General features: G+C 36.3%; 1 protein-coding gene across 6 annotated transcripts in view; it reads right to left on the bottom strand.

Moving 5' to 3' along the window:
* The window catches only part of LOC150094596 (uncharacterized), a 700870-nt gene that overhangs the window by 20081 nt on the left and 653448 nt on the right, over window positions 1–27341 (bottom strand). For all 6 annotated transcript variants that reach the window (XM_090411629.1, XM_090411628.1, XM_090411625.1 and 3 more), the window contains one exon: window positions 27213–27336. In XM_090411629.1, the coding sequence (XP_090267755.1) occupies window positions 27213–27336 (124 nt within the window). The remainder of the gene's footprint in view (window positions 1–27212; window positions 27337–27341) is intronic.

The following is a 27341-nucleotide window of genomic DNA, read 5'->3' as shown; positions in this document are numbered from 1 at the left end:
GTGTTTAGTTGTCAAATGAGTGCATGAAACCTGCAAAACTCCGACGACATTCAGAAACTAAAAATTGTGATGTGAAAAATAAGCCAATAGAATTTTTTCAGCGACTCTTAGGAACATTAAATCATGGGAAAGATATAGTTTCGGCTATGGGTTCCATTAATAGCAAGGCACTGGAAGCATCCTATCTTTTAAGTTTGCGCATAGCAAAAACAGGGAACCTCATTCTATCGGGGAAATTTACTACTTTCAGCTATAAAAGATGTTGATTTGATTCCTCTTTCATGACACTGTTGGTAGCAGAATAAATGATATGGCAGGTGACGTAGTATCTCAGTTAACCGAAGAGTAAGAAGAGCCCTTATTATACGTTACAAATAGACACGACTACTGATGTTACAAATAATGCACAGTTAATATGCTATGTAAGATATGTGCATGTTAACAACATTCATGACAATATTCAGTTTTGTAGAACTTAGTCATTCCAAACAACTGGAGAAGAAATATTTCACACTCTCAATAATTACATAATACACAAAGGGATCCAGTTGGAAATATGTATGCGCTTCTGTTCAGATGGAGCTTGCTCTCTTAAAGGCAGGCATAGTGGGGTTGTATCTTATATACAACCCCTTAGATCAAGAAAGTGACTATGGATATGAATTGGGTACATTGTTTCATACATAGCGAAGCGTTAGTCTCCAAAGGAATGGTACCCGATTTAAAAACTGTGCTATACAATGCTGTAAAGTTAGTTAATTTTATTAAGGCTCGACCGTTAACAGGTTATTTTCAGTACTCCGTGATGAAATGGGCACTGAATATATAAAACTTCTGCTTCATTCTGAAGTTGGTTTTCCAAGGGCAAAAGTACTAACAAGGCTATTTCAATTAAGGCATGAAGTTTTATTGTTTGTAAATGAATATCATTCTGATTTTGCATCACTCTTTGTTGACAAAGCATGGTTATCAACACTGCCCTATCTTTGAGACATTTTTTTGAAATTAAATGAACTAAATCTCTCCCTTCAGGGAAATTCTTTAACTGTTCTTGATGCCTACGACAAAATAAAGGCATTTGGAGAGGGAAAAAAAAAAAAAAAAAACTGGTGTTATGGATTAGTTATTTAAAAGATAGGCAATTTGCACCTTTTCCAATATTGGAATCCTTTTTAGTGGAAAATGATATTTTTTTTCATTCTGAGTTTCTGGAAAGGATTTGTGACCATCTCAAAACTCTGAAACAGACTTTGGAAACATATTTTCCGAATAACTTTTATAAGAAATTTCTGTGGGTTCGCAATCCATTTCAGGCTTACACTCATGAGAACGAGCTTTCGTAATTGAAAAAAGCACAGTTAACTGAGCTTTCAAGTGACAGTGGGCTTAAAATGCAATTCCGTGATCTTGGTTTAGCTCGAATCCGGATCTCGCCTTCAGTGAGAAGAGAATTTTCTGAATTATCTGAAGCAGCATTGAAAATCGTCATGCAGTTTTCTACAACCTATCTTTGTGAGAAAGGATTTTCATTGCTCCTTCAAATAATAATAAAATACAGAAATCGTCTTAGTGTGTGTGCTGATCTTCAACTGAAGTTGACCAATATTGAGCCAGATATCCAGCAACTCTGCAAGGGCTGAGAAGCTCAACCATCTCATTAAAAGTAAGCAGTAACATAACTATATCATACTGTTTATTTGTTTAATAAAAATTAAAATGTTCTATTATGATACATTTTTAATCGTTAACTTCCAATTTAATTATGGTTCCATATGTATTCAAAACATGCTTTTAGATTTATTATGTTATAAATGGCACAGTTTTTCCCAAATATTGGTAATACTCATATAGGTTTTTTTAAAAAATTACATGACTTTGTGGTCTGTAGAAATGTTTTAGGCATTTTACTGGTCCAGCATTTCTCAACCTTTAGAAAGGTTGAGAAATGCTGCTTTAGGTAGATGTTAAAAATGTATAGGGAAATGGGACATCCTTGGTTTACTCCTTTTCTGACGTTTATTTTACCTGTTTTTATATACTATTGAATTTAATTATTGCTTCTGTTAGACTAATATTTTTCTAAGTTTAGGATATCATCATCGATTTGTTTCTGTTTTAATATTCTTAACTCCGTTTATTGAGTCGAATGCTTGTTTAAAATCTATAAAACAGTAATAGATATTTTTGTTATGCTTCCAGTATAATTCTACTAGTCTTTGTATTATGAAGATCTGATCCAATGTGGTGTGATTCTTTCTGAAGCCTGCCTGTTCTTCACTAAGAATGATCTAGGTGCTCTTTATTCTGTTCTGTAAGACTCTTGTAAATATTTTGTAAGCATGGCTGAGTAATGTGATTGGTCAGTAGGTTTTACAATTTTTCTTATCTTGTAAATTGGTATGATAATTCCTGTTCTCCAATCTTCTGGTATTTCTCCTAATTTAATGATTTTGTTGAAAAGTGTGGTAAGGAATTTTAAAGTTGTTTGCTTCCCTTCTTTCCAGAGTTCTGATGGAATTTGGTCCCTGTTGCTTTGTCAGATTTTATGTGCTTCAGAGCATTCTCCACTTCTGATGGAAGGATCATTAAGGTGTCATGGCTTGAGTTAGTATGAGGCTTTGTTATTAGGTAGTTATTGCTTTCATTATTCAAGGTTTCCATCCATATTGCCTTTATCGCATTTGGATTTCCTGTTTCCTCGCCCTGATGGTTGATCATTGTTAGTGGTAGTGGTGAAAATTTTTTTTGTAATTTCTTTAATTGTGTTTATATGCCTCATTGCATTTTTTTTTGCTTTTTTTTGTTTAGCTAGTTTTCTTTAGCCTGTTTGCAGAGTTTATCAATATCATTTTTGAGTTGTTTGTATTTCTTCTGAGGTATGTCAGTTTATTTTTGTTTTCTTTTTTCTTCAGATTTTTCTAATATTTCAGATGCTATCCATTTATTATTGGGTCTCTTATAAATTCCCAAAGTTTCCCTTGGTGAGTTAATTCATATTTCTTTTCCTGTTTTCCAAAGGTTATCGGTTTCATGTGTTCGAGTACTATTTATTTCTTCAATTTTCCTAATGTAGTCTAATCTTATATGTTTTTTTTTTTATAACTTTTCCATGTGGAGTTTATCAATTCTATTTCTTTTATAGTTCACTTTGAATTTCATCCACACTGTTGCAGAGAGGAGTTCATGGTTAGTATCCAGATCTAGGCTTTTGAGCGTTCTTACGTTTTTGATTGAGGTTTTCCATTTACTTCTAATTAGGATATAATCTATAAAATTTCATATTTCTCTATCTGGTGAGGTTCAGGTGTATTTAAAACTAGGTCTATGGTAAAACATTGTGTTTGAGATGACAAGATTGTTTTCTTTGCAGAAATTGAGCATAGTTTCTTCCGTTTCATTTTCGGTTCCAATTCCAAATTTCCCCATTACATCTTTTAGCTCTTCTCTGAAAGTTCTGATCTTAGCAATGAAATCTCCAATTATGAGTAAGATGTCTCCGGAATTTGTATTATCTATTTCTTTTTGGAGACTGTTGTAGAATAGTTCAATGTCTTCTTCACCGTGACTTGCGTCCGGTGCATAAATCAGGAAAACCTTTATGTGTAGTCCTTTTTCTTTGGCTTTTAGTCTAATTCCTATTATTCTGGATGAGATAGGCTTAATATCTGTTATACTTTCTTACTAAATAGCTTAAGGAAATTACAACGTAAAATAGAATATACATTAAAATAAATTTTAACACACTTCCAATATTTCGGCAATGTCATGTTGCCATTATCACAGGAACTTAAAAACAAGACACATGCAAGCACAATACACAGTAAATGAGGAACGAAGCAGGAAGATATTCTTTCTTCTAAAAGTCCCGAGGGTGCCCCCTAGTGGGCAATGTTGGTATTCTTGGCCGATCGGGCTGAAAGTCTTCTGATGTAGGTTTCCCAAATTTGGGACGGTCTCATGCAACCAAATTTATTGAGGCTTTGGATAATTTCTTAGGGCTGAGGCTGATTCCATGAATAGCCTTTCGTATTTGAATTTACTACAGTATTATCGTGGCTTTCTTCCACCGTATTCTATGGCGGTTATCCAGCACATGGTCTGCAAGACCAGAGTGGCTGTAATGGTGAAACCGGACGTAGTCCTTGTGTTCTGAAATTCGGATATTAGCTGTCCTGTCTGCTTGGCCAAAGTAGGACAGCTTACAGCTGCAAGGAACTTGGTATACACCAAGTAGGTCGGGGAGGGGGTTGGTCTTTAGTGGAGCGGATAAGGGATGCCAATTTTTTTATAAGGTCTGTAACAAGAAGTTAAGTCATGTTTTTTTAGGATTTTTTTAATTTTTTCTGGAGGTACCTCGGATATAGGGAATGGTGATGGATTTAGAGTAATCCTTGTTGTGAAAGGTGGGATGTGGTTTATTGGTTTCAATATTTTTTGGATTTTTTTGTGGGGGTAGCCATTGGCTGTATTGTTATAACAGTTAATAGTCTGATACACAAACATCCTACTGATACTGAGTTATTAGCATGTTGAAAATAACAGGTGACTGCATTCCAACCTTGTGAAGCGTTAGTACAGCTAGACAACTCTCTCTCTCTATTAATAAACAAGCAGGGGCAGCTCGTGCATAGGCACTGTGGAACTGCAGCACCACCAATTTTTCTCGATACATAAATATATTTATATTTTATACATTAATTTATTTATATTTGCTTGTAATATTTAATTTTATCATCAACAATCCTATACAATTCTCTTATTTTGTATAAAAAAATAATAAAAATCCATCTTGTAGCACTTAGGAGGGCGAAGGATGCTAGCAGCACTGTTTACTACAGTGCCATATTGCTACATGTGCAAGCACATGCACGTCATAGTAAGATGCGAGCTATTAGCATAATGCGGCACTGTCCATCACGCAGTTCAACTGTTGTTTATATGCAGTTTGCGCTAGTAGTAGTGTTTACTATGTCTCTTTAAATATTTGGACATTACAATTAAAGACAACATGTGTTGTAGTTTTTATTTTAGAACATTATTGGGGTTATGATAATTTTATTTTTACGTAATTTTGAATTATACTAAACTGTATAATTTTATCGATAATAAACAATATATTTTTTCATGAAATAATTAATTGATGGAAGTTTGAATTTATCCAAAACAAGAAGAATATATTTTATTTTATAAATACACTGAATTATACCAATGTATAATTTTATTGATAATAAACAATAATTTTTCATGTTTAATTTTTTTTTTAATTTTTACCATAATTTTGATATTTTATCCAAACATGTATACACTGTACTTACAGTATGTATGTGTATTTTGAAAGTTGCAGCACCCCCATGATTTCAAGCCACAAGCCGCCACTGTAAACAAGTGAATGTTTGCTGTGCACAGCCAAACAAAACCTGGCTTGTGCAAATCTGTGGCACTGCTAGGATGTGCAGAAGTTGTAACAGTATTTATGACAAGACTAGGTAAATACAAAAGACTTTTCCTTGAATGTGTTTCTGCCTTATGAAACTATCCTAACCTCAACAAATTTGGTTGCATGAAAGTGCCCCAACTTTGGAAAGCTCTCATCCCCTGCACTTCAATCCAACAGAAAAAGGATGCCCAATTTTTTTCACTATTTAGGACTTTAGGCCTGCTCTAATGGACGAAATTGGGCATCCTTTTCTGTTGGATTAAAAAAGGATGTCCAATTTCATCAAAACCATGTCAAAACAGTTGACATGCTTCATCTTCATTATTTAGTGTTGCGCATGTGTATTTTATGTTTTTTCATTCCCTGATGATGGCAATTTGACTTCATGAAATATCGGAAGTATTAATTAAATTTATTTTATTTTAGTTAATTGATGGAAGGTTTTTCACTTGGCTATACTACCAATTATATATTTGGTTTAACCCTTTATCCAAGTGTAAGCAAACAAAGTTTGCACCTTAAGTATTTTCAGAATTGGGGCAATTCGTGGTAAAGGTGGTATAAGTTCTCATCACTTGCCTTTGTACCTCCCATAATGCAAAGCACATCTTCTTGTGCAATAATGCTATGCATTAAGGGAAGGGCCACTACCCAGAGGTGGTGATACTAAGTGACAATTGACATTTATGTCTTTAGGGGTGAAGCAAGATGCTTTTCATATTCCCCGCTATCTGTTGTGGTTGCAGTGAAGGTAAAATTAATGAGCAGATTGCTCGCCCTGGATGGGCATGGAGATTATGCACCACTAAAGGAGGCCAATATAGCTTTTGGTCTTCTATATTTGAATATGTCCGTTGGATCGTATGCTGTAGCTTGTTGAACCAAATCGTTGGGATGTGTGGACGTCTTTAGGAAAAACTTGGTGGCTAAGGATTGTAGAAAAGAGAAAATATAGGGAATATTTGTGTCTCTGTGGAGTTGAATGTTTCTAACATACCACGGGGCGTTCAAAATCATTCTCAGGCACTTGTTCTGCACTCGCTGTATTTTGATGATGTTAGCATTAGAGGTGTGGCTCCAGGCCGGAGAGGCATAGGTGATTATAGGACGAATTGTCATCTGGCTCCCAAATAAGGAATATATCGTTCGCATAGCGGAGCCATGTTCTAGGTTTTAATGTTGTTTTAGAGTTGGCTTTTTCCTCGAAATCCTTCTATCTTTCTATATGACCCTTATGTTACACAAATGATAAAAGATGGTAAAATCATCTTTTATCATTTCCAGCTGGAGTAAGTTGTTTGGTTATAGAGTTGACCTTGATTGCAAAAAAGTGACACTTAGAACTAGTCATTGTGGGATTCCTTCCTTTTCTCTTGTGTCTATAGTTGAGAGAGAGTGCTGTTCCCACTTAGACTTCAAAAATTTGGTTGGATAAAATGTTCTTAATAAGAGAGAGAAGTTCCCTCTGAGACCAAATTGTGTAGGTCTTTCAATATTCCAAATCTCAAGCAATGCCATGTGCTTGCTTTTTTTTATCAAAGAAAAGTGATACTAATTGCTTATGCCGGTATTTCTAGCAGATGCTTCCAGTCAAAACTAGATGATCAGTTATTAAGTACATGTTTGCATCTGGAAACTTGTTCTCACAGAAAATTCTGTTGAAAAGGTGCAGCAGTTGATCCGTGACTGATGGCAACAGATGTTTGACCATGCCAAAATGAATGTTACCCGGTCCAACAGCAGCAGCTGAGTGACATTTAAGCAAAGCAGCTTTCATTTCTGGTTGGTAAGTGGCCTGTTGTAATTTTCTGTGCCATTCAAAGAGAACATAATTGTCTGTTTTTCTGCTTTGCAATATGGGCAAGAAATTCTGACGAATAAGAAGTTTTTACTGATGTTTTATCAAAAATCTCCTTGAGTGCTGACAACAGCTGTTGGGTCAGCTATTTATGTATCCCTTATGTTCAAGGATGGTGCATTTGTGGATTGTATATATGACTTTCATTTTCAGGATATTATCCCATACTTCTTTGCTCTTGTTATAGAAGATGTATATTGGATCCAAGATTTTTTTCTGGCTTTGACAAGGGATGTGTTGAGCTCAGGCTCGAATATGTTTGAAAGCACTTAAATAAAGTATATGTGAAATTGATGAATGAAGAGATTAAGAATGTAATACAGAGAAAGATAGCATTATGAAGGCAATATAAGATGAGTGGTAATAATCAATTACATGAGGAGTACAAATGAAAGGCAAGGAGAGTGACTCACTTGGTAAGGGTAGCTGAAGGGAAGGACGAGTAGCAGTTAGCTAATAAAAAGCATAAGGACAACTGCCTTGGAGGATATAGTCAAGAGGAGCAGTTCATAATGGTCTTTCATCCTTGTGAATGTCTGATTTGATTTATTTAGATTTATGACTGAAGCAACTCAGGCTATGAGGCTAGTGTATTATGTATGTTAATTGCATGTGTTCTTATGGACAGTTTGCCTCCTTTGTGGGATGAAACACCTGACTTTCCAGGAGAAAAACCCCGCTACCTTCATATGAGACTAGCTAACTCACCTTCGGTTGAAAAGCCCTGATAAAGGTTCCCTAGTGTCATAGACAGGATTTGAACCCACGTCTTTCTAAGGGTAATATAGCAGTGTGACAAGTGTTGTACCAATTCTCCCACAGTCTAGCAGAAGGATTTTAGTTTAGTAGCATACAGCAGAAACAGTTGTTGACAAACAACTGTTTCTGCTTTATGTTTCATATAGCAGAAACAGCAAAGTAACAAGGGTGGTTCATCTACCTCAACATACAGACTAAGGTTCGGTCAGGTTCAAAACACTCCAGTTGAAATTTTTATGGCTTGATGTAACTGACTGAGCTACAGAGGCTCTTGTGAATTGTGACATCCATGATGTCACAATTCACAAGAATGTAAGTATTCACAAGTATGCAAGTAAGCAAGAGGTATATGAACTGAGAAAACATGATATTAATATGGATGTTGGATTTGATGATATATTACCATGTATTTTGAAAGAATGTGCCAAGGAGTTGACATTTGCCCTGACATATTTGTTTAATATGAGTTTTACACTGGGTCAAGTTTCAAAGGAGTGGGACGAAGGCAAGATTGTGCTATTTCATAAGGGAGGTGACAGAACTCAAGCATCAAATTAAGGGTTTGGTTTATTTAGATTTAAATCTGTGTGTCAGGTGTTGTAGTTAAAGTGGTGTTGGAGAGGCTGGTGAAAACCAGGATCCACAATTGGATTGACAACAGTGGTATTATCTTTGATGGATAGCATGGATTTACTAAAGGTAGGTCATGTTTTAAGTCATCTGCTTACTTATTACAATAAGGTGAAAGATTCATTGGACAAGGAAGATGGATACACAGTAATATACTTGGTTTTGAAAAGGCTTACCACATTAGTTGATAGTCAAACCAGAGCAGATGGGGGTTGGATATTAGACTAGTGCATTGGATTCGAGACTGGCTATCTGATAGGTATCAAGTATGTGTGTATGGGGAAGCAGTATCCTGGAAGAGGAAAGTCACTAGTGTTGTTCCCCAGGGGTCTGTTTTAGGGTCAATGCTGTTTAAACTGTATGTTAATGATACTAGGGATATTCAGTTTGTTTGCAGATGATAAGTTGGGACAAACTATGAGGAGTAGGAGCAGATGCTGAGGCCTTACAAGTGGGGATTATAGTTCAATGTTGCAAAATTTGGATAATAAAGATGGGATGTAGAATGTATGCTTGGTGGGGATATACTGTTGGAGGTGGAGGAAATAACAGATCATGGGGTGATGGTGGATAAGGATCTAAAATTTAGAGTACATATTACCAAAATTGTGAGGAAAACGCAACGAATTCTGGCAATGATGCAGAGGACACCGACCTGTAAAAGTAAGGAGATTCTGGTTCCACTGTATAAGACCTTGATTAGCCCACATATAGACTACTGTGCATAGATTTGGTTACCCAGCTTTCAAAAGGATGAAGAGATGTTGAAAAGGGTCCAGAGTGACTGCCTAATGTAGTTTCTGATTTCTGGAATGTTGAATATGAAGGATGGTTTGGAAGATGCAATTTACAGAGTCTACGAGGAAGGGGGGGGGGTGATATGATAGAGGTGAACAAGTTTGTAAAGGGCTGTTATAGCATTAATGGTGAAATGTTTTCATATAATGGTGGGGGATGGGAAGAAAACAAGAGGCCATTCCTGGGAGCTGTATAAGGAGGATATGAGCAAGGGAATGAGAAGCATGTTTTTTGCATGGAGAATTGTGAATAAATGGAATGCATTACCTGAGAGTGTGGTGTCTGCAGAGAATTTGAATGTGTTTAAGGCATGATATGATGAGCTGTATGTATGACAGGAACCTCCTGGATTAACTCCATGGAAGTCTTAGGATAATAATAATTAAGCTTGTTGTGGGATATCTGTAGAAGGTCATCCAGTCCATGAATTTTCTTGGTTGCTATGAAATGATCATTCCACTATGGAATGAGCATTTTATAGCAGGGAAATATGGAAACTGACCAAATGTTTTAGGAAATGCAGTCACTGTACCTTGTGTAATATCCTCTGTCACATGGTTCATGCATCACCGATTGGAGATTAACTGACAGTCACAGAATCAAATTATGCTGAAGTAAAGAAGGTTAGGCTAGTCGGCTTGTTCAATTTTCTATCATGATATCTGTAATATAGAACAGGGTTGCCCATGTAAAAAGGTGGATATCATTGGAAATGATCACACCCAAATAAGTTGTCTTTGGTTTCCCATTTGAATGATTGGAAGAGGGAGGGTGGGTAGACAGTTAAATCAATGACAGTGGATGTTCAGATAGACATGTGGAAGTATATGTTACTTCTTGTGTTCAAGAGGGAGAGACTGTTGTCGAGCATATGACCCACAGCTTTTTCTCAGATGTATGTTTGGACACTATCTCACCACAGACTGTTGCGTTTAAATTTCCCATTAAAAGTAAGAGGAATGGTAACTGCAATATGACATCAAGAGCAACCTGATTGATATCTGTATTAGGAGCAAGGTAGATGTAGTATGCAGTTAGAAGTGTCAGATAGCAGTTGCTATCTGACTGAGAGAGTCAGATAGCAACTGCTGCTGCTGCTTGTATTAAGTGACACTCCTTTCGTGCAAGTACCTACTAGGATGGCAACTCCTCTGTGGGCATGCCCATCCCCTGTCCTTACAAATGATAGTTATGTTTCATAATGCCAGACTGACATAGGACTTTAGATATATTTCCTGCAGGGATGGGCTCCTGGTTCCCACCAAGTGTCTATCCCTATATATGGGGATTCTACTTTGGCTGTCACTTCTCAGTCCTTCAGTTTTGAACACATTTCCTCACTGGGAACATCGAGGAGGTCCCAATCCGATATTACACGTATAGAATGGTTTAAAGTTTTATAAACATAATTGGCGTTCCTCCAATAGATGTTGAAGGAAGTAATTTTTATAATTGTATCGCTACTGCTGCTTCAAGAAGAATATTACCTGAAGGGAGTTTTTTCCCACAAATTTTGGATATCCTGCCAACCATTCCAAATCCTTCTAGATCAGTGGTTCCCAAAGTGGGCAGTACTGCCCCCTGGGGTGGGCAGTTTGATTACTTAAGGGGGTGCTAAGAGGCAAGCAGGGGGGGGGGATGAAGGTGTGCTGCAAATGTGCAATAATTAATTGCGACTGTTTATTATTATTATTGTTGTTTTCAAGACATTTTTTGTTGTTTTCCAAGACATTTTTCGAGTTTTTTGTTGGTAGTTTTTGAAGTGGTCCTTTTTTACCTTAATAGTATTGAGTGTGTTAGATGTGTTATAATGTTTTCCATATTCCATTTCCAATTTTTCCATATTCTCATTTACTGAACAAAAATGTTAAGCGTTTAGCTATGTAAGTGTTGTGTCACAGCTTGGCAAATTATAGGTTCTATTATATTGTGAGGATATAAAGATAAAGATTATTATTTATAAAAACTGCTTTCAAATATGTATGTACGCTTACTTCTGCATGTTCCAGAATAGAAATGGCAGATGCAGATATGTCAAAGAAGAAATGTAGGCAGTATAGCTTTGAATACCTAAAATATGGATGCATACCAGGACCAACAAACCAGCAGCTGCCATTGTGCCAATTTATGAAAGAGTCTTCTTAAATCAGGCAATGAAGCCTTCCAGAATAATTGAACATTTGAAGAAGGTGCACCCTGACAAGGCAAGTAGATCAAGGATTTACTTTCGTTGGAAGTTCTAGATTAGATAATAAATCCATTTTCTGATACTGAGGTAGTGGGAGCCATGGAGAAAGAACTAATTGAGCTGCAGAATGACTTTGAGCTGATGCCAAAATTTAAGAAATCTTATGAAGATTTCTTAAATTTTGGTTGTAGAAAGAGATCTCTGCTCTTTCTGCAAAGAGATTTCAAAGCCAAATAGAGAAACTACAAGAGTTTCATGCCGAATATAGAAACTATAAAAGTTTTGGCGGATCCAAGGGCAAGTTTTTTATGGAAAATTATGGGAAATAGTAAGGATAGTGATCAGTATTACTCCACTTTTACTACTGGACATGTATGATGTTATGCATGATCACTAGGAGATGTCTTTTACATTATGGGAAATACTAAGGATAGTGATCAGTATTACTCCACTTTTACTACGAGTTGCTCCTGTCATGAAAGGTTTCCTTAAGCTTGGATCCGCCGAAACTTTTATAGTTTCTATATTCGGTATGAAACTTTTGTAGTTTCACTGACACTCTTGTAGTTTCTCTCTTCGGCTTTGAAATAATGTTGGATTCAATATCCACTTGAATAAGACTCCAGATAACTCAACGTGGAGATTTAAGACTACTGCTAAGTTATATCAAACCAGACATAGGAAAACTATGTCTTCATGAAATCCATCACATTAAGGATTTTCGAAACATTCAAGTCAATAGCTGCTATTGGATAGCTTTATAATACAATGTTTTATTAGATTTTAATGTAAAGTTACTATTAAAGTTAAATTTTTTTTTTTTGGATTTAAAATAAATTTAAATTATAAATCAATATTTGTTTTTAAAATGTTATTACTGTGGGTTGTGTGAATCGCTTTTCTGAATGTAGGGTGGGTTCAGGTAAGTCACGGGGGCACTGACGATGAGTTTATGGATCCGAGAGGGTGGTGGCCCGAAAAAGTTTGGGAACCACTGTTCTAGTGAAGAAGGATGATAGTTTCTGAAGCGAACTTTCTCCTGTTGAATGTAGTATTAAGAAAAGTGTTGTATTTGTTGTTGCTTCTGATAATGTTTTTTTTATTATTCTAGTTTTCTGAATATGGTTGGGGATTGCTGAGGAATCTGATAAACAAGAAGATAAAAAATTATTCATTCTTAGGAGGAACTTGTTTCAGCATCAGAGATTCCTACCCAAACACAGATGCCCACTCACTGGCAGGCAATGACTGTGCTCAGGAGTGAAATTCCAGGGCTACTCTGGATGGTCTACTGGCACCACACCAAGTCTTGGGCCCTGTCCCTGGAGACTAACTACAATACTGTTAATCCTTGCTCGACCATCCAGGATTGCTGAAGTAGAAACCAAAGTAATGCGAGACTACCAGGGTGCTCCTTTCTAGATGTCAGTGGTTGCATCATATGAAAAACACGGTGGTGGAGCATACTATCCCAGTGACAGTGGTCTGGAAATGAGGATAGTAATAAGGATGCAGGAGAAGCATAGTGAAGAATAGGGGAAGAAAAGCATGGAACAAGAAAGAAAGAAAAAGGGGAGGAGAAAGTACCATCGCTGGGAATCCTCTCCACTACCATGAACAGGTGCCTCAAGTGGAGGGACCAATGCCCTGATACCCCAGCACTCCAGATTTTCATTAACTCTTACTAATCTCAAATCCTTTCAATAGTTTTGCTGACAATGATACATTTTGTTTTACATACCTGTAATGTTCAAGTGATTTAAACTTGAAGATCTTCCAAAAACTTAAAGAATGTCTTAAACACCAATTTCTTCACTGTTTCTTCAATCAAAATGTAATTCTATATTATTTCCTTCAGAAGAAAGACCTGTCTTTAGTTCCACTTACTTTTGACAAAATACAAATCTAGTTAAGATTAGTTTTCTCTTCTTGAGTTGATTTCACATTCAGCCTTTCTTGGAACAACATAATCTTTTCAGCCTCTACAGAAATTTGCTATCTTTTGTTCAAACATTACTTCTTACTTATGCAACTGTTAATGCTACAAAATCCACTCAACCTTGGAATTCCATTTTTACATTTGTGGTAGTGCACCAAAAATCCTAATAAGAACTTCATGCTTTCCAGATGCCAGCGATTCATAAATGATCCCTGCCCCACTCCACAATCTCCCTGCATTCACTTGCACTCTGTTTCTGCATTACATCTTTTTTTATGGGTATTTTCATGAGCACTGCTCCACTGAACTGGCCACCACCCAAAACATTTCTGGCAATTGGCAAATCCTCCATGAATAGGAGGATTTTGACAGAAACACACACGTCTCTATAAGAGGACTTGATATCCTTCATCTTTTCACTGAATAGATGACATTTCTATTGTAGGAATTTGTTAGTTCCATCTCACTTCCGATTTTGTGAGATTTTTTAAAATTTTTTTTATAAGTCCTGGATTTTTCTTTTTTAGGGAACCTATGGATGGTGAGAATCCATCTCTTCTTGCAAAGGAAAAACATACAAGGTGTGAATTTTACTCCATTCAAGTTATTAGTAGATCTAGAGACATGCTTTTTCTTTGGTTGCACAATCCATTTTTTGAACTAGCAGAATCAATTTTGGCATATTTTCAAAAGTAAGGTTATATTTATTTCCTTCTCTAATTTGATCTATAGAACTGCAATAAATCCCACCATTCAAGGATGATATAATTGTGAGAAGGTGGAACTAAGAAGTGTAAATGTTCCCTTAGATGTATGTTTTTTACCATTACCTTCTCAGCAAAAGAGCATTTTCCACTAGATGTTATTACTGTGTTATGCTTGCCTCCTCTCCTCCTGAGTCACAATCTTTTGACATACTCAGGAGTGGGTTGGATGTCTTTCCTTGCAATTAACACATCTGGATATTTTGCATTAACAGCCTTTATTCTCAGGCTGTTTTATTGATATATCAAGCACAGATGGTGGAGCTAATGATAGGCAAGTCAGAGCAAGGCATTATATTTGACATAAAAAGTAGTGTAAAGGGATAAGAATAGAGAACCTAAAATGGAAAATCCCTGCTTTCATTCTTGGATGTAAAGATGATTTTCTTTGGCAGGAACTAGATACAAGTTTGGAGTAAATTTCATATAAATACAAAATTAATGACGGAAAATCTCACGTAAAAAGATTTTTTTAATAGTATAATTTTCGCCTGTGTGTCATAGGCATCTTCAGTACATGTTAAGCTGAAATTAAACAATAACGGACAATTCCAAAAAGCACCACCTAAGTAGCTAGTGTAAGATAACTAAAAAGGTCAATAAAATTACCTAAAAAAAAAAAAACTATATATATATATATATATATATATATATATATACACACAATAAAAAGTCAGGAAAGATAGTTAGTTTGTAAAGTACTATCTCCCATAAAGGGGGATAGACGTAAACCATCAGATCTGTTTAAGTTAGGAGAATGGAGTAAAGTTTCACACGTTCCTTCAGACATTGTAAAAATATTTGATTTTGTAATATATTCTGGGTACTTTTCCCTTAAAAATAAGTTGTATCAACAAATTGAAGGAACAGCAATGGGCAATCCTCTTTCTCCTGCTATCTCCAACTTCTTCATGGAACATTTCGAAAAACATATCTTTGACAACATTTTTCCCAGACCTACTCATTGGTTCAGATATGTCGATGACATTTTTGCTATTTGGAATGGCTCTTCTGATGAACTTCAACAGTTTCTCACTAAGTTCAACGCACTTCATTCAAGAATCCAGTTTACCCTTGAAATAGAATCAAATAAGCAGTTAGCCTTTTCAGATCTTCTAATTCTTCGCCAACCATATGGTAACCTACATTTCTCAGTCTATCGAAAGAAGACTCATACTGGCCATTATATCCATGCTGAATCTCATCGGCATCCTAGTCAAAAGGCAGGAACTACTAAAACAATGCTTCATCAGGCCAACTCCTTTTGTTCTTCAGACGATCTCTTGCAGAAAGAACTGCAATATATTACTTCTTCCTTTCTATCTAATAGGGATATAAGAATTCTTTCATCAAAAGAGCTTTGAGTACTTTTAATGTGTCTTCCTTTTCAAATACAGAAGAAATAACATACATTCCTATCCCTTATGTACACGGCATTAGTGAACGTGTAGCAAAAGTTTTACAACCACTGAATATTTTTGTTGCCTTTCAACTGGTAAGAAAAATATCCGCCTTTCTTACTTCTCCTAAGGACAAGCTTCCACATCTTAATTATTCAGGTGTCTACCAGATTCCTTGCTCTTGTGGATTATCTTATTTCGGACAAACAGGAAGATCTGCCTCTATTCAACTAGAAGAACACCAGTCTTATATTCAGTACCTTAAACCTGAACAGTCTGGACTTGCAGAAGTCCAGACTGTTCAGGAGTCCTTCACAAAAGTCAGTTCCTCATAGAACGGCTTTATAAAGAAACATGTGAAACTTTACTCCTCTCTCCTAACCTAAACGGATCTGATGGTTTACATCTATCCCCTTTATGGGAAACAGTACTTTACAAATCAGCTAATCTTTCCTTACTTTTCATTGCATATATATAGTTTTGTTTTGTTTTTTGTTAGGAAATTTTATTGATCTTTTTAATTATCTTACACTAGCTACTTAGGTGGCGCTTTTTTGGAATTGTCAGTTATTGTTTAATTTCAGCTTAACATGTATTGAAGATGCCTGTGACACACAGGCGAAAATTATACTATTAAAAAAAATCTTTTTACGTGAGATTTTCCGTCATTAATTTTGTATTTATATGTCTACTCACGGTATTCCCTCACTAAGAGTAAATTTCATGAGGGGGGGTCACACTCTGATATTATTCCTTAAGTTTAAAGTTTTGCAAGGGCTTAATGTGATTGGTATTCTCCTGAATGATTTTGCTGGAAGGAGTTGCTCAGAATGGTTTGACAAGATGTTTCCACAAGAATGTCTTCTGTAAATGTTTTTTTTTTTTTTAAAAATAGATTTTGAGATCCCGCAAGCATTTCTAAACCCTTGAGGATAAAGATAAGTCATAATTTCCCAATTGGACATCCACTTTGTGAATGAATAATAGAATATTTGCAGGTGTCCCTAATGTTTTGTTGCTTTTTTTGTTTATGCTGTCAGTTGATCTGCAAATCATATATGAACTGGGTTCAGGGCTATCAAAAGTCTTTGATAAAAAAAAGGATGAAGATGGGGGGATTACACAGTACCAGATCTAACCACCCAACTACAGAGCTCCATGTGAATGTCCACTATCTGGTAAATAATGACTGCACTTGTAAGTGGAATGCAATGGAATGCATCAATAAGGAGGCAGGCCAGGGTGGTTAGCCTCCTTATTGATGGCCCTTTTGAGCACACTGATTTTTCCTTTATGTAATCCAGACAAACACGTAGTACTGATCTCTTCCTCCAAGGAGCAATATGCATGCAGCCACTCCCACGTGCTGTGTGACATTAATACAAGATGTCAGATGGAATGATCTTTGCAATTTCTGAACCTCATTCCCCTAATTGGAATACTGCCTTCATCCTTCTGATCTCTCCGTTGGACACCTATCCATGGTGTATAGGTCCTCCCAATGATAAAAGCCATTTAATTCCCGATCTTTTTCTATACCTTTCTTCCCATATTCTTTGTTTTATATCTCTGAGGCATTTCTTCCACATACAATCCCATCTTCCACACCACCATTAACTAGAATTCAATGCCCTGCCAGAAAGGGGGGGGGGTGTCCTGGTAGTCTTCCATCACATCGGCCTTGTACTTCAACAAAACAGGTATTTCTGGATAAATTTTTTTTCTTTTTTCTGGACAGGATCAATCACCAAGTGGGCTTGGCTACAAGAGACAATAGTGTCACACTAAGTCTCCTACCCCACCCAAGATCCAAAGATGGGACTAAACTTAATGCAGTGCTGATATAGCAACTGGGGTAACTCTGGCATTCAACTTCTGAACACTTCTTTCTTTTAAGGTTACATGGTGGTCAGTATTCATAGTGAAGAATTTATGGAGACACAACATGTGTTAGAATAATTACTTTACTTAACATTAAGCAAAAAACAATAGACTTTTCGACCTCTGTATTGAGGTAATTATTAGGAAACATACATATGTACAATATACAAGCAACATGCCTCTGCACTATACAAAAGTAAAATGAATCTAAATGTATGTTAATTATTTATCCTAGCCTGACCTCTGGTGAAAAAAAGAAGAAAAAAACAACAACAGAACTACATTAAACAATTTCTAATAGTCCTTTCGTATTTAGATTTTCTTCTGTTCTGGTTATCATATGGGATGAAGATATGTCCTCCACATTCTTGGAATAATTAATCCATCATTTTTGTTCAGATTTGGATGATATTTTAGCATTTCACAAACTTCTTTGAGTTTTCTTTCAAACCAGGTTTTAGTGCAGTGTAGGGACTTGGTGCCTTTCCAGTCAATTCTGTGGCATGTTTGGAATGCGTGGTCTGATAGGCCTGTTTTACCATAGTGGAGGTATTTAATGTGGCATTTGTGTTCATCTCTTCTGTACCTGTAACCTACCTTACATGGGGAAAACAGGACACACCATCCCAATGTAAGGTAGGTTACAGGTACATCGAATTTTGTACACCCCCTGGGTGGGCAAGGTATGGAAGAGGATCTCTGGAGGAGCTAAGTAAATTTCTCAATTTTGCCAGGGGTTTGAAGGTTGTCTTCATGTTGTATTTAAGTAGTATTCTATTTTTTCTGTAAAGCCCACAATGTAGGCAATGGCATTTTTATGAAGGATCTGGTGAAGTGTTTTTTTTTTTGTAGCCATTTTTTAACAAATGTTTGGCTAATGATTTCAACTTTTTGGTTCAGAGCTTGTTCAATGTAGCAAATTATTAGGGCTCTGTGTTTGAGGGTGCTGATGACTCCTAGTTTTTGTAGTTAGGTAGTGGTATGAATATTTATATATGTATTGCCTGTATGTGTAGGTTTGCTGTAGACAGTGAAGGAGAGGCAGCCTGAGGGAAGATGTGTGATGAGTGTGTTTAGAAAAGGAAGAGAGTTGTCATTTTCGATTTCGCTGGTGAATTGGATATTTGTGAGAATTGCATGTTTGTGTTGTTTGTTCGGGTGGCTTAGGGATGTATTTAATATTTCTGGGCCTTGAGGCCAAATGGCAAAAATATCATCAACATATCTGAGCCAGACTTTGGGTTTTAGGCTGGATGAACCTAGAGCTCGTTGCTCGACGTTTTCCATTCAAAAGTTAGCTGGGGGGGGGGGGGGGGCGCGTACCTTCTTTTTGTAGGTAAAAATTATTTTGCCACATGGAGCAGAGTATGTAGGCAAAGAGGGCTATGATATTGGGCAGAATATGTTTTGTAAGAGAAATATAGTATCAGTGATAGGGACATTAGTGAAAGGGGCAGTTATGTCAAAGCTGACTCATAAATCATTGTCGTGTAATTTTTTATGTAGGGGTGGGGGGGAAATGACCTACCAACTTCTTGAGTGTGGCCACTAATTTCTTGGCTAAATGATAATTAGGGCTGTTGATTCCTTCAGCTATCGGTCGTAGTGGTATTTGTTTGGTGTATTTTTGGCAGGCCGTAAATTCCAGGAGCACAGGCATAATATGGTATAAGTTTTTGGTTGTTTCCTCTAGCCATGTGATCACCAATTGAATTAATTCTGTTGTTTTCTTTTTGATGCATTTGTAGGGTTGTAATTCACCATTTGGTATGTGTTGTGGTCAGATACCAATAGGTTCATTTTATCCAGGTATGATTTCTGTTCAAGGACAATGGTAGCATTACCTTTATCTGCTTTTGTAATCACGAAATCTAAGTTATTTTTTTAGGGATTTAAGTGCCAATTTTTCAATTTTGGTTAGGTTGCAACTTAGTTGTTTATTAGCGTTTAATATATATGATGTTTCAATTTTGTTGGCTAAAATGGAGGGGACGGATTTTAGACCTTTTTCAATGTGATAGACTAAATCTAATTTGTTAACTGACCTTGGCACAATAGAATAGTTCAAGCCTTTTTTTCAGAAGCAAGAGTTCTGAGGAGTTAAGGTTGTAGCTCAATTTGTTGATCACTTGGCTGTGGTCCATTGGTGGTTGGTTGCTCCTAACTTTGCTCATAGATGATTATCTACTCCTTGTATCATTGGTTTGTAATTGGCTCTTTCACTGGATATGCCATCCAGATTGTCTGTTTGCTTTCATTATGTTTTAGTGCTTGAAACTTGGCTACTAATTTTTCTTTGTTCTTAAGTCATGTGCTTCGCCGAGTTATCTGTAATCCTCTCTAGAATATCCCAAATATTGGGATTTAAGTAGCTTGATAGCTCTGATTTTTGTAGAACAACACTGGCTTGAGTAACTGCTACATTTTTGTGAGCCTCCTGGATCTGTTCTCTTAACAAAGCTTTTTTCCAAATGGGCATAGATGATACGGAGCACTTTGGCTGAAGTAAACTTGTTTTTTATTTTAATGCAGTTTGGTATCAAGTTGCTGTCTCTACATCACTTTAGAAAGTCTAGCCGACTAATTAACACAGAAACATGAATTTTCATTTTACCATAGTGCCTGCATTGCTTGTGGGTCAAATCTCCATGGATTATGACAATTCTTTCTTTTAAGGTTACACGGTTGTCAGCATTCCTAGTGAATAATTTATGGAGGCACAACATAACAAGCAATGTAGCCACTACAGTAAGATGAAAATTCATGTTTCTATGTTAACTAATTGGCTAGCCTTTCTAAAACGATGAAGAAGCAGCTGATACCAGACTGCATTATATATAAAAAAAAAAAAAAAAAAAATCAGTCACAGCCAAAAAAAAAATCAGTCACAGCCAAAGTGCTCCATATCTATGTCCGTTTTGCTATTCTTACATTGCTGATGTCAGCGGTGTTGAAGAGAATATTTATGGAAGTTACCATTTTCCTGTGCTTAAGGGTCAAAGCTATATAACTGAGAGGAGACCTCTACATAGCCTTCAAAGGAATGTGAAGAACCGACCGTAGCTTCTGACCTAATGTCCAATCCTCCATGCACTCTTGCAAAGATTCCCATATGCAAAAAATTATTCAGTCTGCCTGAATTTTGTAGGATGAGAAAATGTGTTCCAATGTGGTCAGATGAACACCTATCACTGAAGCAGTGATTTATTTACCTAATAGCTGTATTGTCCAGGAACCAGTAACTGCAATATTCTAAAAACATCATCTTGATTTCAACAATATTTAAAGTCATGGTGAAGTCCAGTGCTTAAAAAAGACAGAGGCATGGGCTATACTTAACAGGTACTTCATTAAAATTTCCAGATTTCAATGTGATTAAGCCAAAGCATGTTTTTATTAGACATCTGAGTCAAAAACAATTCATAATCATACAACCAGAGCAAAAGATGTTATAGATAAAATCCAGAAAATGAAGGGCAGGTACGGACTACACCATTCCTCTACCCTGGAAATAATGGATGTGTAATTAATAACTCAAAGCAATTGCTAGAATCTCAATGATAACAGAAAAAGAAGTTAAACTTTTCTACAAATGAGCAACAGCTGTTCATTAAAGAGGGAATAAAAAGTCCAAAGAAACAATCTATTAATATTGAAGGTTATCTGAATTCATAATGTCTCTAATATTTAATATTAAACTTTTTGGCAAAGCCCTTTTATCAAACTATGATAAAAGAGATCTAATTAAATGAGATTTATTTAAGAAAAGATAATTTGCTACTTGGAACAGAACTTGATCTGAGTTGAGATGATATATATAATTAGAAGTTGAACAGAAAGAAACATTAACTTTGCATAGAATTACTTATCAGATAGCCAAAAAACGTGAATAAAACATAGCAAAAAAAAAAAAAAAAAAAAAATTAAGCAAACTATGAATTTAAAAGAACTGAAAACAAAGAATAAAATAACAATAGCTATATTGCCCAGGAACCAATAACTGCAATTCTAAAAACATCATCTTGATTTCAACAATATCCAAAGTCATGATCAAATCCAGTGCTTAAAAATGACAGAGCCATGGGCTATATTTCATAGATACTTCATTAAATCTTCCAGATTTCAATGTGATTAAGCCAAAGCATGTTTTTATTAGATTTGGAAAGTGAAAACTACTTGCTACGTGGGTTGCTTCATAAAACCAAACAGGTTGAGTTTGTTTCACTGGTGAATACATTTTGGCCTAAGATTATAGGCACCTGGCTCTCAAAGTCAGAAGTGGCAAATGGAATAGACTGTAAATAGTATAGTATTTTTAAGGATAGAAGAGGAGGGGGGGGGGAGAGAAATACTATGAATAATATTTGATGATTTGAGCAGAGTAAGGGTAAAAACTCATGAATGCAATAACAGTAATAATGTTCAATATAGCAGTGACTTTGAGGAATGAAGTTGAGGCTAATAATGAAATATATGGTAAGGTGTTGATCTGCACTTCAGCTTTTGGGGAGGATGAAATGCATTGCCAAATTACCTTTGACAGATATTTGGGTAAAGGTTTAGTGGTGCAAGAACAGCTAAGGTCATTCTGTGCTAATAATGTTAATAGCAGAAACACAAGGTAATAATTACTTAATAAATAAATAAAGGAACAGCACATAACAGGTATAGAAATGAATGAATGAATAAAACCAACCAGAAAAGCCTATATGTAATAACTAGAAATATAATATGTACACATTATTCATCACTGTATATATAATGTGTACACATTATATATACAGCGATGAATAGTGATTTTCTGTAAAACTTAAAAAAAAAAAAAACTTGACAAATGTGATAAAATCTGTCTGAGTATAGGATTATGGATATGACTAAAATAGTGACTGCATTCATTCATGAAATGAGGACAATCGATTAAAATGTGAACAATGGTTTAGTTTGGAAACACAAAACTCTCACACAGGCATGTCATTACCCTTTGATAAGAAGGCATGAGTGTGTAAGATGTCAATGACCTAACCTGAGCTGAGCAACGAGCTGCCTTGACTGCAGTATTTGCAGCCCCTTTTCTCTTATTCCCATCATGGCTTGGGATCTAACAGAAGCACATGTCCAAATCAGAGTATTCCTTTCTATGAGTCTGAAAGAGCTGCAGGTAGACAAAAGAATGGATAGAATGTTTACGTAGCATGCAGAAAGAAAGCTTGCATGTTGGTCTATATGAATTACACGGTAATAGCTTATTATTTATGTAATTCTCAATGCTGAAAGGCTGTAAGTATATAGTACATTAGTATCATGAGTAGGCTAAGGTGTTTTATTTTCTATTTTTAATTAATTTTATCTTTTTGCATTTTTTAAAAATTTCTTTTAACATGGTCCAGAAACTCTGCTCCAAACATGGAACATTTTCAAGCTACTTCAGGCCTCCAATAAGCAGGGTAGTGGTCTCAACACTGGGCGATGAAATTCATCTCCCACCTAAAGACAATTACAAACATCCAAGTCCAAGGTGGGATTTGAACCTATGACAGCAGATATGCTAACCACTCAGCCAACCAAGCCAAAATTTGATGTGCAACATTGTTCACCCTAGCTAGAGCTTCTAAATTCACATAACCAATTTATCCTCTTCCTTTTCCCCATCTATTGCTGCCCTCTAGAACAGTCTCCCATCTTAAGTGTTTCTCAAGCAAAGTCCACAGCTCTTAAAACTAAATGTGAACAAGTTCATTCTTGTCCACCCATGGTACTAACATACTATAGATTGCCCAATCTCTTATCATTGCCAGCCTGGTTGACCGAGTGGTTAGCCTACCTGATCTCCAACCAAAAGGTTGCAGGTTCAAATCCCGCTGTGGGCATTTATGTCTGTGATTATCTTACCTTGTGTACTGCTATCATTTAAAAACAAACCTGTAAGCCTTGAATCTCGTATCCAAACATAGATAAGAAAATTAAGTGAAATATAACTTCACATTGCAGTCAAGCCCCACTAACTGAATGACCTTGGTTGGGCTATCCAGGACCACCCATCTTGCTTGAAGCAGGGCTAAAGTAGTGAAAGACCATGAATCCCCTATCTAGAAATCCATGGGCTGCACCACTTGATGAACAAAGCAGCAGGATGTTTGGTCTCGGTGATGGTAGTCTAGAAGATAGGAGACTAAAAAGAATCAGAAAAAGAAGCATAAAATTGCTACATGGGGTGCTCCACATAGCCTTTAAAGGAATGCGGAGAAAAGACTAGGGCTTCTGACCTAATGTCCAATCCTCACCTTCTCGTGATGCACCCTGTTGGGTATCTACCTGGATACTGAATGAATGAGGATGGGCTGGCAATTGTATTCTTATTGGCTTAAACCAAAATATAAAATGATGGTACAACATGACAAAATTTCATGCCAGCTGGGGCATAGCCCAGTTAAACAAGGCCCCGTTGTTTTTGCCAGGGAATCAGGGCGAACAGCGAAAAGTCAGCTACTGGAACAAATCTGAAAACACACCCCAACTCAACATCAGAAGAGTTAAAGATTGGTACTATCAACATAAGAAGCCTGAATGGCAAAGAAATGGAGCTAGCTGAGGAATTAGATAAGTACCAGATCGACATGTGCACAAATTCACATGGAGAGAAGAGGCAAGGAATAAGAAAAGTCTCATTGACTATGTTATTGTTGATAGTGATGTTTCCTCCCTGGTGCAGGACACCAGAGTGTACAGAGGATTTGAAATCAGAAGTGATCACCATTTAGTCCTCAGCAGCATAAAATTGAATTTTATATTGAAAAGAATGACATGTAAGAAAGTTTTAAAGCGAATAAAAGTTGAGCAGCTCTCAGATGTGAACTGTAGAATAAAACACACAAAGATTATTGAATTAAAAAATGAAAGAGTTTGAGAACAGGAACCAAATCTTGGAGATTCAGTGGCAAGCCTTGAAGAAAACACTCATTAATTCAGCCAGAGAGGCATGTGTGAGATTGTCTGCAAGATTAGAAAAATCAGAACTCCATGGTGGACACAGGAAGTTAAAGAGGCGGTGAAGATAAAGAAGAAAGCACATCAAAAGTTCCTCGCAAATAAATCAGCTTGTGTTCTTAGAGAATACAGAGACAAATGTAAGAAAGCTAAACACTTTGTAAAACTAGCTAAACAAAAGTCATGGGAGGACTTTGGCAAGAACATAGAAAATAAATATCAAGAAGGTGGCAAAATATTCTGGAGATTGTTGAAGCAGCTTAGAAATGGAGGAAAGAGTGCTGTAAAAGGAGATAGAGATGATAAAGGTGACATGAAAACCGGAGAAAAAGATATCCTTGAAGTATGGAGTAATTACTTCGAAAAATTGCTAAATGAAACAAGCAATGGTAAAAAACACTCAACAGGCATAGTCAGGAATACATATCCATACTTGAAGTAGAAAAAGCCACCTAATACTTGAAATGTGGAAAGGCAGCAGGAGTAGATGATATTCGATAAGAAATGCTGAAGTATGGTGGTATAAAAGTCTTACAGTGGCTGTACTGCGTGGTTCAGAAATCCTGGACAGAGGGCAAATTCCCAATGATTGGAGTAAAGCTCTCACAGTACCCATATATAAAAAGGAAAATAAAACTGAATGTGAGAATTACAGAGGAATTTCCCTACTGAGTTCCTGGTAAGATTTATGCCAGTATACTTGAGAAACTGGTTGAGAAGAATTGTGGAAGAAAAGCTTGGTGAAGAACAAGCTGGATTCAGGCCAAATAGAGGCTGTCAGGATCATATCTTCACTTTATGACAAATAGTGGAGAAATCATGGGAATATAACAAAGATCTGTATTTAAGTTTTGTCGATTTGGAAAAGGCATATGACAAGGTGCCAAGAGAGAAGCTATTCAATATGCTACAGTTATATGGTGTCAATTGGGCATTATATCAAGCAATACTTAGTCTGTATTTGAGTTGTAAGTCAGCAGTTAGAATTGAAGGAAGTACAGGGAGATGGTTTAATGTTAAATCTGGTATGAGACAAGGATGTACATTATCTCCTCTGTTATTCATTATCTACATGGATCACATTATGAAGGAAATTGGTATTAAACATGAAATCAAAATTGGAGATGTTAATGTCAGCTCTTTGCTTTATGCGGACGATGTTATACTTCTAAATCTGCTACAAGTCTGCAAGATTCCCTGATTAAATTGAATAACTGTTGTAATAGATATGGTATGAAGGTCAGCAATAAAAAGACATAGACAAAGAAAATAGAATCGTTGAAAATGTCAACTGCGCTGTGAACGGATAACCTGTGGAACAAGTAAAACATTTCAGCTACTTAGGCACGATTTTTAGTGAAGATGGTAAATTAAATATGGAAAAGACACAACAGAATCAACAAAGCTAGTATGGTAGGAAGTCAGATGAATACATTTATATGGAATAAGAGTGAAATTAGCCAAAACACTAAATTAGCTGTATACAAGACAGTGTTCAAGCCAATTTTAACTTATGGATCTGAGAGCTGGGTCAGAAGTAAAACACTTGACCAAAGACTAGAGACTGCAGATATGAGAGTCCTGAGAAAGATCAGAGGCATGAACAGATGGCATCAATGGTAATATCATATTAAAAACGAGGATATTAGGAAAGAACTTGATATTGTCAGCATCCAAGAATGCATTAGCAGAGCTAATCTCAGATGGTACAGTCACTTAAACAGAATGGGCAAGGAAAGATTAGCAAAATAAGTGTTCTCTGCCAGGTTAGCAGGAAAACGACCCAGAGGAAGACCAAGATATTGGTGGATTGATACGGAACAATGTGCCTTCGACGATAGAAATATAAGATCTGATAATGTTGGAGTCTTGACAAGTAACAGACTGATTTGGAGGAAAATTGTAGATAGGAAGTTAGTATAGTATGCACACAGATTCGAGACCCTTTGACATTTCTGCACGTCAACAGAAGAATCCATTCTGATAATAGGGTAATAAGTCCGTATTGTGGGACGAGGTGTTTATTATTACATGTCGGAAAATTAACTTCTCTTTTGTGATCATTGTAGTTAACTATGTTGCTTGTATAACACTTGGAAAATTTTACCTATAAAGCACGTGATTTCGCGTGTTGTGACCAATACGTACGTCCTTCATTTCTTTCTCCTCTTCAGCACGAATCGACTATTCTTGGCAAGATGCCAAGCAGAGATCTACAAACTGTGGGTGAACTATAATGGTGTAAATTTTTCATGTAGTACTATCATATCCTGTACACCCCTTGAGGATACATGGCAGGAATTTGATGATGAAAATTGCTACATATCTGAGAAACTCATTCGAATAGCTGGAAGAGGTTCACTTTACTCATAGTGCTATAGTCTGTATATCTCTTTACTTGTGTATTATCACCTAAAAATGCAATGTGACTTTGGAGAAATACAGGAACTAATAAATTATTTACATTGTCATCTCCTTTTTAAAAATACCATTATTACTAATACACAACAAATAAGCTTGTACAAAACAACAGCTAATTCATTGACAGGGATGTACTATACTAAAGACATTTACCAGTTCCTATTTCAAGAGGAAGTCCAAAAACTTCCAGGTCTGCTCGACTAAGAGACTGACTACCTGAAGGCGCAGGAGGGGAAGGTGTTCCAAGAGATAACTGATGAATGACTTGCTGTTGGTTCTACA

The sequence above is a fragment of the Typopeltis vanoorti genome, chromosome 21, assembly GCF_054136105.1.
Source record: "Typopeltis vanoorti isolate ZY-2024b chromosome 21, IOZ_Tvanoo_1.0, whole genome shotgun sequence".
NCBI classification, from domain to species: domain Eukaryota; kingdom Metazoa; phylum Arthropoda; class Arachnida; order Uropygi; family Thelyphonidae; genus Typopeltis; species Typopeltis vanoorti.
The sequence above is the reverse complement of the archived record's forward strand: the minus strand, read 5'-3'. Positions and strand labels throughout refer to the sequence as shown.